General features: G+C 39.4%; 2 protein-coding genes across 7 annotated transcripts in view; one reads left to right on the forward strand and one right to left on the reverse strand.

The window, feature by feature from the left end:
• ZNF711 (zinc finger protein 711) overlaps positions 1 to 10,009 on the forward strand; it is a 32,058-nt gene extending 22,049 nt beyond the window's left edge. For 4 of the 5 annotated variants that reach the window (XM_060756285.2, XM_060756283.2, XM_060756284.2 and 1 more), the window contains one exon: positions 408 to 3,268. In XM_060756285.2, the coding sequence (XP_060612268.1) occupies positions 408 to 1,585 (1,178 nt within the window). In that variant the 3' untranslated portion in view covers positions 1,586 to 3,268. Of the gene's footprint in view, positions 1 to 407; positions 8,322 to 9,850 lie in introns of those variants that run through there. The other variant, XR_010910313.1, reaches the window with a different exon arrangement.
• The window catches only part of POF1B (POF1B actin binding protein), a 55,608-nt gene continuing 49,843 nt past the window's right edge, over positions 6,699 to 12,463 (reverse strand). Inside the window, exons 13-15 of one of the 2 annotated variants that reach the window (XM_060756279.2) lie at positions 12,115 to 12,191; positions 11,032 to 11,146; positions 6,699 to 8,312 (exon numbers count right to left, since the gene is read on the reverse strand). In XM_060756279.2, the coding sequence (XP_060612262.2) occupies positions 8,307 to 8,312; positions 11,032 to 11,146; positions 12,115 to 12,191 (198 nt within the window). In that variant the 3' untranslated portion in view covers positions 6,699 to 8,306. Of the gene's footprint in view, positions 8,355 to 11,031; positions 11,147 to 12,114; positions 12,192 to 12,463 lie in introns of both variants that reach the window. The other variant, XM_060756277.2, reaches the window with a different exon arrangement.

The following is a 12,463-nucleotide window of genomic DNA, read 5'->3' on the forward strand; positions in this document are numbered from 1 at the left end:
ATCTTATGCATGTCTTCTCAGAAACTGACTTGAGTTCAGTTTAGTCTGTTTGGATTGGCAGCTTTAATGAACTCTTAAAATTGGATGTTTCTAAAGTTTAGACATCAAAGAGCCACACTAAATTGCAACATGCCTTGACAAAAATTATGATCAACTAATCATTGCATAGGATTATATTTGACTCAAAAAGTTAGGCTTATAATCTATTATGGATACTTTCCTTGGAATAAGTCCCATTGAACTAACTGGAGCTTACTGCTGACTATACATGTGTATGATTGCATTCTTGACTATTTAATCTATTCGATACTTTGCTTTTATTATTATGCTTGACGCATGTCAGGATTTTTTTTTGTATTTTTGTGTGATCTGTTTCATTATTTTTTCTCCTGTTTATTTGAAACCAGCTGTTATAATAGGTCCCGATGGGCAGCCTTTAACCGTCTACCCTTGCCATATATGTGGGAAAAAATTCAAATCCAGAGGATTCTTGAAAAGACATATGAAAAATCACCCAGATCACATGATTAAGAAGAAATACCAGTGCACAGACTGTGATTTTACAACTAATAAGAAAGTGAGCTTCCACAATCACCTGGAAAGCCATAAGCTTATCAACAAAGTGGACAAAACCCACGAATTCACAGAGTACACCAGGCGGTACAGGGAAGCGAGCCCTCTCAGTTCAAATAAGCTGATCTTGAGGGATAAGGAGCCTAAATTGCACAAGTGCAAGTATTGTGACTATGAGACTGCGGAGCAAGGGCTGCTTAACCGGCACTTGCTCGCGGTTCACAGCAAGAACTTCCCTCATGTTTGCGTGGAGTGTGGGAAAGGCTTCCGCCACCCTTCCGAACTCAAAAAGCACATGCGGACCCACACGGGGGAGAAGCCCTACCAGTGCCAGCACTGCGTCTTCCGTTGCGCCGACCAGTCCAACCTGAAGACGCACATCAAAACCAAGCACGTGACCGACCTACCCTTTAAGTGTGAACATTGCCCGCAGGCGTTTGCAGAGGATAAAGAACTGCAGGAGCACTTGGAGCTGTTTCAAGGGCATAAGACTCACCAGTGTTCGCACTGCGACCACAAGAGCACTAACTCAAGCGACCTCAAGCGACACGTCATCTCTGTCCACACAAAAGACTTTCCTCACAAGTGTGAGGTGTGCGAAAAGGGTTTCCACCGTCCCTCGGAGCTCAAAAAGCACAGCGAGGCTCATAAAGGTAAAAAGATCCATCAGTGTAGGCACTGTGACTTTAAAACGTCCGATCCTTTTGTACTTAGCGGGCACATCCTCTCCGTTCATACCAAGGACCTGCCTTTTAAATGCAAACGTTGCAAGAGAGGGTTTAGGCAGCAGATAGAACTGAAGAAGCACATGAAGACACACAGCGGGAGGAAAGTCTACCAATGCCAGTATTGTGAGTATAGCACTACAGACGCATCGGGCTTCAAGCGGCACGTCATATCGATACACACAAAAGACTATCCACACAGGTGTGAGTACTGCAAAAAGGGATTCCGTAGGCCGTCAGAGAAAAACCAGCATATAATGAGGCACCACAAAGAAGCTCTAATGTAACCCCTGAGCTGTGGAAGGGAGTCATGTAGAAACTGTGATGTGCTAATTGGGAAAGAAAAAACTCTCATGAACTGTTTCTCCTGGTTTCAAAGCTTGATATTAAACCATAACTTTACATTCTTTGTATTACAAGTCTTTAAAAAGTATTAGGGTTGACAAGGGAGCTGATAGCCCTATGATTGTTGCTCATCAGAACCTAAAGAACACTATACAATATATAGAGAGGAATGAATGTCTGAGAAGCTGCAGAATGAGACCTTGAATGTCTTCTGTTTAAAGTATTACACATTGTTAAGCTAAAGGAAATAATACGACAGTTATCTTAGCCCTTTATCAATAACGCCATTTTATCTCCTCAAGGAAAACCAGGGACAGGAGTTCTTTACAGAGATTTGCAAAGGCAAGTCTTCCATGTGCAGTTTTTGAATAGTGACGCTGGATAGAAATCCAATCATCACGGCATTTTTCATTGTGCTCAGAAACAGTATTCCAGAACTGGTCGGATCTTGAGATCTGGTCTTCCATTTTGTTTTTAAAAGAAAGCATATTTTTCAGCAGGAAACTTTTCTCTCCATTTATTTATGTTCACAATGAGCATTTTTTTAAAAAAGCTGCTAACTTATTTCATTGCAGGATGCAATGTTTAAAATACAGCATTATGTTTTTGAGCTCAAAAAGTGTCGTTCGGTGCTAAGGTTAAAGATGTGTGTGCGTGTGTGTATAATTTCCTTTTTTATCCAAACTTGCAGTTGAATGTTTAATATGGCAAATATGACAAAAAGTATATTTTGGCCGATCTGATTACTATTACTTTAGGGTGGGTGCGGCTGATGGTGCTAAGACTCTGCGCTGTTCTTTTTCTCTTTCTTCCATTTTTAAAAAGACAAAAAAGTATCAAAATAGAAAGAACGCAATCATTGGAAATGCCTGGCGAATCTTTAGGATCTGTCTTCCTGGCAAAGTAGGATTAATACAGTCCTTATTTGCAATTTTGTTTTGTTTTGTTTTTTAAAAATCAGTATAGACAGTAAAATTGCACCTTTTAATGAATTCATACAAAATGTATACCATTCTATGAACATGCATTCTCAATCTGTAAGAAAAGTTATATATGCAGTATTTAACCAGAACCAATATGCTGCCACTAGAGTTTGGAGGTGGATCTTCAGTTTACAGTGTATACATTTGAAATATGCATCCCTTTAAACAATGCTTTGTGTTAGCATGCTGCAAATCAAAATGGCGCTTAATATAACAAGCTGGTCTAGGGCTATTTAATAATTAAAAACTGTTCATAAATGTTATGCATATAATGTGTCCTTTTTTAAAACCTTTTTTTTAAGTTGCTTCATGTTTGCACACAGCTATCCACATGATAAATTGTATCTTCATGCTACTATATTGTGGCTTTGTGTTTCGGACAATGTTCATACTTTGTTTTTGCACCAGACGAGAATCAGTTCCTTGAGAATAATTTTTTTTAATATTTCTAAATTTCAGAAAGTTAACTTTGGGAAACCTTAGAAAACTACTTGTGTTCTATGTGGCTGTAAAAAAAATGATGTACACGCTGTAAAATAAGATTGTCACTGTTATGTGGGATTATTATTATTATTATTATTATTTTGAAATGTGTTACTCATTGTAATGAGCATACAATAAAAAGCATCTCTTGCACTCCAAGCTTTGTACAGAACTTTGCGTCCATTGCTTGTACCAGTCCAGAGGTATGTATTTCTCATTTACCATATTTTTAAAAATACTTGGTTTGATACCTTGACTATTACTTTTGGAAAATTCAAATCAAACTGCAGTGACAGTTAAGATGAAAAAATGGTTAGGTCTTTGAAATTTCAGTGCAAAACTTTTATTTTGATTCAATTAAAGGATAGCTAGTAGAAGGATTTATTCTGTTTCATTGGTGCTATGTATACAATCAGCCTTCCACATTCACTAGGGTTAGGGATACAGGACCTCAGCGAAAGTGAAAAACCATGAATAAAGGAATTCTTGTTTCTTTTCCTGAGAGAACACCTTTCTAAGAATTTCTAGATCTTCCAGCATGTGGTTGAATTAATTTCACTGGAAGCTTCACTGAAGAACTTAGGAGATTGCTAGAGAACTGGGTTGCTGTGACTTTTCCGAACTGTATGGCCATGTTCCGGAAACATTCTTTCCTGACATCTATGACAGGCATCCTCAGAGGTTGTGAGGTCTGTTGGTAACTAAGGCAAGTGGGGTTTATATATCTGTGGAATGATACCCAGAGTGAGAGGAAGAACTCTTGGCAGGTGTGAATGATGCAATTGGCCACCTTGATTAGCATTGAATAGCATTTCAGCTTCAGGGTCTGGCTGCTTCCTGCCTAGGGGAATCCTTTGTTGGGAGGTGTTAGCATGTCTGGAATTCCTGTGTTTTCTGAGCGTTGTTCTTTATTTACTGTCCTGATTTTAGAGTTTTTTTTAATACTGCTAGCCAGATTTTGTTAATTTTCATGGTTTCATCCTTTTGTGTTGAAATTGTCCACATGCTTGTTGATTTCAAAGGTTTCAATGGTGCTTGTTAGAGTGGTCCAGCATTTCTGTGTTCTCAAATAAAATGCTGTGTCCAGGTTGGTTCATCAAGTGCTCTGCTATGGCTGACATCTCTGGTTGAATTAGTCTGCAGAGCTTTTCATGTTTCTTGATTTGTGCAGTAAGCAGCCAGACCTTGAAGCTGAAAGGTTGTTCAATGCTAATCAAGGTGGTCAATTTCTACATTCACACCTACCTCAAACAGACAAGAGTTCTTTCTCCCACCCTGGACATTTCACAGATATATAAAGCCCATTTTCCTAGTTTCCAACAGACCTCACAACCTCCAAGGATGCCTGCCATAGATGCAGGCTAAACATTAAGAGAGAATGCTTCTGGGACATGGCCATACAGCTCGGAAAACTCAAAACAACCCAGTGATTCTGGCCATGAAAGTCTTTGGCAACACATTCCTAAAGAACATTTTAACCAAGTCCTTGAATGAAATCTGCAAAAGACAAACCCGCAAATCTGGACGGATGACTATATACTAGCCTGAATCCCATTGTTAATTACCAGCTAGAGTAGACTCATTGAATTTATTTGTTTCCTCAACTGTCAAATTATAGTGAGTCTTCTTGTTTGGACTAGTGAATAAGATTCAGGCCATTCACTCTTTGCTCTTTCTGTAATCTGTTGATTGAACCAATGTTAGCAATTGGTTGAATTTTCAGTTGCACTTAATTCAAAGTAAAAAGTACATGTAGTGTCATGGTTAAAAAAAGTCAACCCATTAGTTTGGAAGTACTTTTTAAATTGATCAATTATTTTAAAAATCAATTTCTAGTAAGAAACATCCTTGTGCCTTCTACGATTTGTTGGCGATTTATTTTCATGAAGAGGCTATTCTTCATAGGGAAGACTAAATGCAATTGGCAGATACCAAGAGTGTAACCCAGTGGTTCCCAAACTATTTAAGCTGAGGGCCGCTTCATGGTCCCTGACTGTTGGAGGGGGGAACTATAGTACTATTTGTACTACCAAAAAAAACCCATGAAAGGGCAATACAGTATTTAAAATGAAGAACAATTTTAGCCAACATAAACGTACCAGTATTTCAGTGGGAAGTGTGGGCTTGTTTTTGACTGATGAGAGAGTCAAGTTAATTAGGGTTGTTGCCATGTGCCTTCAAGACAATTCAGACTCTTTATTACAGTTTTCTATACAAAAGGGAATTTGCCTTTGCCTTCCTCTGAGGCTGAGTGTGCAAGTTCAGAGCCACAGTCTTTCCCTCTTCCTCCTTATCTTCCTCATTCCTTTTCTTCCTTTTCCCTTTCTTTTCCTCTTCCTCCCTCCCAGTCTTCCTCATTCCTTTTCTTTCTTTTTTGCTTTCTTTCCCTCTTTCTCCTTCCCTTTCTGTCCTCCTACCTCATTCTTTCCTTCTCCCTCCCCTTGTCTTCCTCCCTTATTTCTTTCCTTTCTTACTTTTCTCCCCTTTACTCCCTTCTCCATCTTCCTTCTTCATTCCTTTTCTTCTTCCCTTCCTTCCTGCTACTTTCTTGTCTTTCCTCATTCCTTTCTTCCTTTTCATGTTTTTTTCCTCCCTTCCTTCTCCCTCCCAGTCTCCCTCCTTCATTTTTTCTTCCCTTCTTCCTTTTCCCTCTTTTTCCCTCTCTTCCTGTCTTCCTTCCTGATTTCTTTTCTTTTCTTACTTTTTCCTCCCTTCCTGTCTTCTCTCTCCATTCATTTCTTCCTTTTTGCTCTTTCCCTTCTTCCTCCCTTCCTTCCTGTCTTCATTTATTTTCTTCCTTTCTTCATGTTCCCTTTTTTCTTCCTCCCTCGTTCCTTTTTTCTTCCCTTCCTTCCTCCTCCCATCCTGTATTCCTCCCTCATTCCTTTCTTCCTTTTCTCCTTTCTTTCCTTCCTTCTCCCTCCCTCCCTGTCTCCCTCCCTCATTTCATTTCCTTTCTTCTTTTCCCCTCTTTCTTCCTGTCTTCCTTCCTGATTTCTTTTCTTCCTTTCTTTTCCCTCCCTCCCTGTCTTCCCCTCATTTCTTTCTTCCTTTTCCCTCTCTTTCCCTCTTCCTCCCTCCCTCCCTCATTCCTTTTCTTTCTTCCTCCATTTCTTTTCCTTTTCTCTGTCTGCCTCCCTTCTTTCCCTCTGTGGGATGTGTGGAAGGCTCAAAAAGAGAGGTTCCTCAGGGGGGAAAGGTCCCAGTGGCTGCAGAGGTAGGCTGCCAAAAATACCTTTGCAGGCCTGAGTTTGCCCGTGGGCTGGGTTTTCAGGACCCCTGATCTAATCTCTGTGTATCTGTTCGCACTAACAGGTTTCTGGCAAACAGCAATGGGAATAGAGATTCTGCATCTGTGCTTGGAGTCATCTAGTGGTATGGAAAAGGACAACAGGACTGCATACAAGCACTTTCAGTGCTTTGAAGGAAGGCCAGTAAGTATAAAGCAAGATAAAACATGATAAATGTATTGGCTGAAATTTAGCTCTGGCCCTTCCCATGGTCCCATTTGAGCAGGAACCAAGCGTCACAGATGCTTACAGGACTCAAAGTGGAGTTAGTCTAAAAAGTTAAGGAGACTGTTAAGAAATCCAAGCTTACAAATATATTTTATTTTCTTTAACAAAGGTATAATCACATTAGCCCTTCAACTTTATCATTGCAAATACAGGCTACGTGTTTTGACACCAAATGGCCACAATTCATCAGGCTGAAAGAAAAGGAGCACTTCCTTACAAAAGCGCAAGTAAAATAATTTTGCGTAGCTCTAGAAGAACCTTTGCTGAACTTTTAGCTGCAAAATTTCCAGTGGTGAAATGTTTGAGAACTAGCCCAAGAGCAGCCAAGTAGACTTCTCTAGTCTCTGTTTGTTTCATCAGTTTACAATTAACTTTGTCCTTTGACTCTACTTCTTAACTTTGATTTCTAAGATTTCAGCAAAGGAAGCAAAAGGAGAGGGGCAAACTTCAGTGTTGGATTCTGACAAATTTGAAAATGTCCAATGAATTTCAAATGGATCAACTTGATCTATTTTGAACAATTATCCCATTTACATCTAGACCTATGGAATGTATAATGGTATTCCACCATAAAGGTAAAGATTTCCCTTGTCTAGTCGTGTCCGGCTCTGGGGGTTGGTGCTCATCTCCATTTCTAAGTCAAAGAGCCGGTGTTGTTCGTAGACACCTCCAAGGTCATGTGGTCGGCATGACTGCATGGAGTGCCATTACCTTCCTGCAGAAGCAGTAACTATTGATCTACTCACATTTGCATGTTTTTGAACTGCTAGGTTGGCAGAAGCTGGGACTAACAGTGGGAGCTCACCCCACTCCCCGGATTCAAACCGCCAACCTTTTGGTCAGCAAGTTCAGCAGCTCAGCGGTTTAACCCACTGCGCAATCAGAAGGCCCCTATAGTAGGCCATAGGAACAGCAAAAAGCTGTCATAGTCTAGACCTGTGAAAATTTACATCCATTTGGTATGACCAAAACATTTCCTCTTAAGATTGCCTTTTATTTAAAGTCAGAAAGGACGAGTCTATGGTGCCAGCTTTAAAAACCCACAAAAGGGCCAATCAATGAATTGGCTTTCAAATAATAAGAGTAAACTCCACATATGCTTTTCCCTACTTTAATGAGTTTGCTCACGTAAAAAAGAAACCCACCACACTGAAAGACAAACACTGTGTACATTTTGGAACACTTCGAAGCCTAAATATTTAACAGAAAGATCCAGCTGTTTTTACTTCACCAAAGCTCAGTGTAAAAAAAAATATAACACACGTAAATACAACTTAACCACAGTAAATCTCACAGGATCCAATAGGAGTTCGCCTAAGTAAGCATATGACAAATTTCAGGAATGATGGCTTTTTCCAAATTATCTTATTTTGGGGTTTTGGGCACAAATTGACACATTTTTTAATATAGAAGCTTGAATAAGAAAACGAAAGGACAGTGTCAAAGAATACTAGCCTACCTTCTAAGAGTCACCACTAGCAAAATCAATTCAACAATAGTTTCTTAGACATTTAGCCCTGAGATAAGCGGTACTTCTTCTTTCCCCAAGCATGGCTGTTCTTGAGTTTCAGACCTGAAGAACCAACGTGAAGGAGGGAAACAAGCAGAGAGAAAAATAACGTAACATTCATTTGTATGCGAACTCCGCTGATCAGACGTGACTTGTCAGGGGGACGCGTTCATTCCTGAAAGAAGTAAGTAGTTCTTTAATCGGAAGTAAAGGATTCCTGTGACAAGACAAATAAGACAAATTATGAGATAGTTCAGAAGGTTTTTTAAAATGCTATTTAACCTGAAGGTTTTGAATTTGTGCTGTAAATATAAGGGAACCCCTCAAATATACAGAGTTCATGAAGCAAACCTTTTGTTGTGTTGTTGAAGGCTTTCATGGCTGGAATCATTGGGTTACTGTGAGTTTGCCAGGTTGTATGGCCATGTTTTTGGGCTGATTTGGATCTATAAAGCCCTATACGTTTCTGGCCCAGCTTTCTTGTACGAACATATCTCCCTCTACGTCCCGCCTCACAGTTTAAAATCATCCGGGGAGGCCCTGCTCTCACTCCCGCCAGCGTCACAAATACGTCTGGCGGGGACAAGAGACAGGGCCTTCTTGACTGTGGCACCCTGCCTGTAGAACTCACTTCCCACTGTCCTTCCTGTCATTTAGGAAGAAATTGAAGTTATGGTTCTGGAACCAGGCCTTTGGACAACATACATAGATAACACTTCGGACATGGAATTGGATATGGAATTGACTGGAATGATGATATGGCTATTGATACTGTTTTTTACTGTTTTAATGAATGTGTTACTTATTGTTTTAATTATTATATTTCTGTTATATGTAGTGGCATTGAATTGCTGCCAAATGTAAGCTGTCCTTTGGGGGTTGAGAAGGAATGGGATAGATATACCATAAATAAATAAATGTCCCAGAAGCATTCTCTCCTGACATTTTGCCCACCTCTATGGCAGGCATCCTCAGAGGTTGTGAGGTCCGTTGGAAACTAGGCAAGTGAGGTTTATATATCTGTGGAATGATGTCCAGGGTGGGAGAAAAAATGCTTTGTCTGTTTAAGGCAAGTGTAAATGTTGCCTTTGGCCAGCTTGATTAGCATTGAATGGCCTTGCAGCTTCAAAGCCTGGTTGGTGGCTGCCTGGGGGACCTCACAACGTTTGAGGATGCCTGCCATAGATGTGGGTGAAACGTCAGGAGAGAATGCTTCTGGAACATGGCCATACAGCCTGGAAAACTCACAGCAAACCTTTCCTTTCTGGCCCTTGTTTTCAAAGCGAGTGTTGTGTATTGTGAACTGGCACAAAAACATTGCTATATGAGAAAGGTTGAAATGTGGGATAAATCTGTAACACAAACTCCCAGCGGCTCCCTGGGATGCCATCTGCTTGTATTGCTTTTATCAGATTATCTTTGGGCTAGCAATGAACACCTGCCCCTCTAATGAAATAATTCTAGCTTTACCATTAAGACTGTGGAAAAAAAATCTGTTCAATTTGCATATCAATAGGAATATACGGAATTCATGATGTCCAAATGTAAATGTGAACAGCAACATGATTTGCTTTCTAAAACATAGGCATGCCCAAAGTTTGCAATGCAGTTTTTTTTTAAAAAAAAGAACAAATATGGTATTTCATGTTTCTGTGTGTGGAAACCTCATTTATTATTTGCACTATTTATATCCTGCTCTTCTCACCCTTGCAGGGAACTTAGAGCGCCGTAGGAACACGAAAAGGCAGATTTTTAAAAGCTGCATAGTAGAGTACATACATGTTCTTCTCAAATTATGAATTCACAGTCTAATGTGGGATCAGGATGAAACAAATATAACACTGGGAAAATAAAGACTGAAATCAAACTTGACAGTATTTTGTACTGTTTTGTACAGTATATGTATTTCGGTGAAATGCTTACTTGTACACGTTGAAATGAAATATTTGGCACTAGAAATGTTTTGGATTCTGAATGTTTTACTTGTTTGCATTTTGGAATATCTTTATCTGCTCATGTGTATATAATAAGCTATCTTGGAGGTGGGGCCCAAGTCAAAACACAAATTGGCTTCACATACACCTTGTACACATAACCTGACAAGCATTTGAAATGATTTTATGCACAAAGCAAAGTTTGTGTATGCTGGCCCATCAGAAAGCAAAGGTGCCACTATTTCAGCCATTCAAGTGGACAATTTTGGAGTATTTCAGATTTCTATATCAGGGTTGCTCAACCAGTAATAGCTTTGTCAAAAATTAACATTGACATCAAATTTGCTGCACTGACCAACGTAAGATTATAATCCAGTTTATATTATTTGGTGATCCAAGAGCAATGTCTCCCAGTTTAAAAGGCCTACACAAAGAGAGATTTCATATAGGCACCTAAAGGTAAAGGTTTCCCTTGACATTAAGTCTAGTCGTGTCCAACTCTGGGAGGTTGGTGTTCATCTCCATTTCTAAGCTGAAGAGCCGGCTTTTGTCCATAGACTCCTCAAGGGTCATGTGCACAGCATGATTGCATGGAATGCTGTTACCTTCCTGCAGAAGCGTTACCTATCGATCTACTCACATGTGCATGTTTTCAAACAGCTAGGTTGGCAGATGCTGGGGCTAACAGCAGGAGCTCACCCTGCTCCCCGGATTTGAACTGCCAAGCTTTCGGTCAACAAGTTCTGCAGCTCAGCAGTTTAACCTGCTGCAACACCTGGGGGCCATAGACACCTATGGGCAGTAAAATATTCCAACTTTTGGACAAGTTTTTGTGTTCATGTGTTTACTATGCCCACTGACAGTTGTACTTCAAAAAGTACATATCTTCGGAGGGTTTTTTTGGCTCAGACAAATGCCCACTTTAGCATCTTTCTTATATAGTTTGGAGTGCTTCCATACCTGCTTCCACATTTCTCCAGTTTTTTCAATCACAATTGTCTGTGATTCCTTGACGGGTGACGTCACTTTGTAGTCGTCAGACAAGAGGCCAAGAATGGGATATTGATTCCTGTACCTGCCGTTCAAAAAGCATTGATCAGGACTGTTGTTGAAAGACTGCACACCCTGCTCTAAGCATTGTAAATATTTGGCACTTTAAATGGCATCAGTGGCAAATAAAGATCTGTCTGTTGCAGATAAAATCTCTATTGCAATAGTGTACAAGGATATCACGTACCTCATGTACATGGTACAAGCATTTCAAAGCTAAATTGAGATTGATACGGACATATTTATCTGTACTACCATATATACTTGAGTATAAGCCAAGTTATTCAGCCCCCTTTTAAGGCTGAAAAAGCCCCCCTCAGCTTATACTCTGGTCAAAGTTATTGATTATTTTCCTCTGTTGTTGTTGTTATTACATTTATTATTTTACTTTATTATTATTATTATTATTATTATTATTATTATTATTATTATTTGTAACACAACAAGATGAGTCCACAGCAGACAAGATCACTCTGCTGGCTGTTGTATTGGTTCACACGTCAGACACTTCCCAAGTGTTTAGAACTGTGTGATGTATTGGCAAATAATGCGTGCAGATCCCAATAAGGTGGCCTTCTGCAGCTGGCAGATGGTAATTTTGTCAGCGCTGATTGTGTTTAAGTACAGGCCAAGGTCTTTAGGCAGTGCACCCAGTGTGGCGCTCACCACTGCGACCACCTTGACTGGCTCAAGCTAGAGTCTTTGCAGTTAGATCTTTAAATCCTCATATTGTGTCAGCTTTTCCAGTTGTTTCTCTGCAATCCTGCTGTATTATTATTATTATTATTATTATTATTATTATTATTACATTTATTATTTTACTTTATTATTCTTTATTTATTATTTTTATTTATTATTTTATTCTACTATTACTGTTATTATCACATTTCCATTATTTTGCTCAACTTTTCTTTAGTCCATAAACTATCCCAGGATACTAAGAATATAAAATAATAGTAATAGTAATGAAACTGTATGCAATAATAGCATTACTTTTTGGTGATGATAGTCTTTGTGACTCCTTGGGATGGATTAATCGCTAGTTTTTCTTGTTTCAACTTGAAGAGTTCCTGAGGAAGATTTAAAAGAGGGGAAAAAAGCAGTTTCAGGCAAATGATATATTAATACAGTGAATAAGTAAATCCAGTCCTGCAAGTTTAAGTTAAGTCATGTTCCTAAACCACGTTACTTCAAAATCCCATTTTGATGCGAAATGGCTCTAAGTCCTGGATGTTGTTAAGGTTAATGACCCTTTCACATCAAGAAATCTACAAAAAATTAACTGGGCCATTGATTTTAATGCCGCGTATATTGATGAAAGTGCAACCCTATCGACACTTCC

This window comes from Anolis sagrei, chromosome 10 (genome assembly GCF_037176765.1).
Source record: "Anolis sagrei isolate rAnoSag1 chromosome 10, rAnoSag1.mat, whole genome shotgun sequence".
Classification (NCBI taxonomy): domain Eukaryota; kingdom Metazoa; phylum Chordata; class Lepidosauria; order Squamata; family Dactyloidae; genus Anolis; species Anolis sagrei.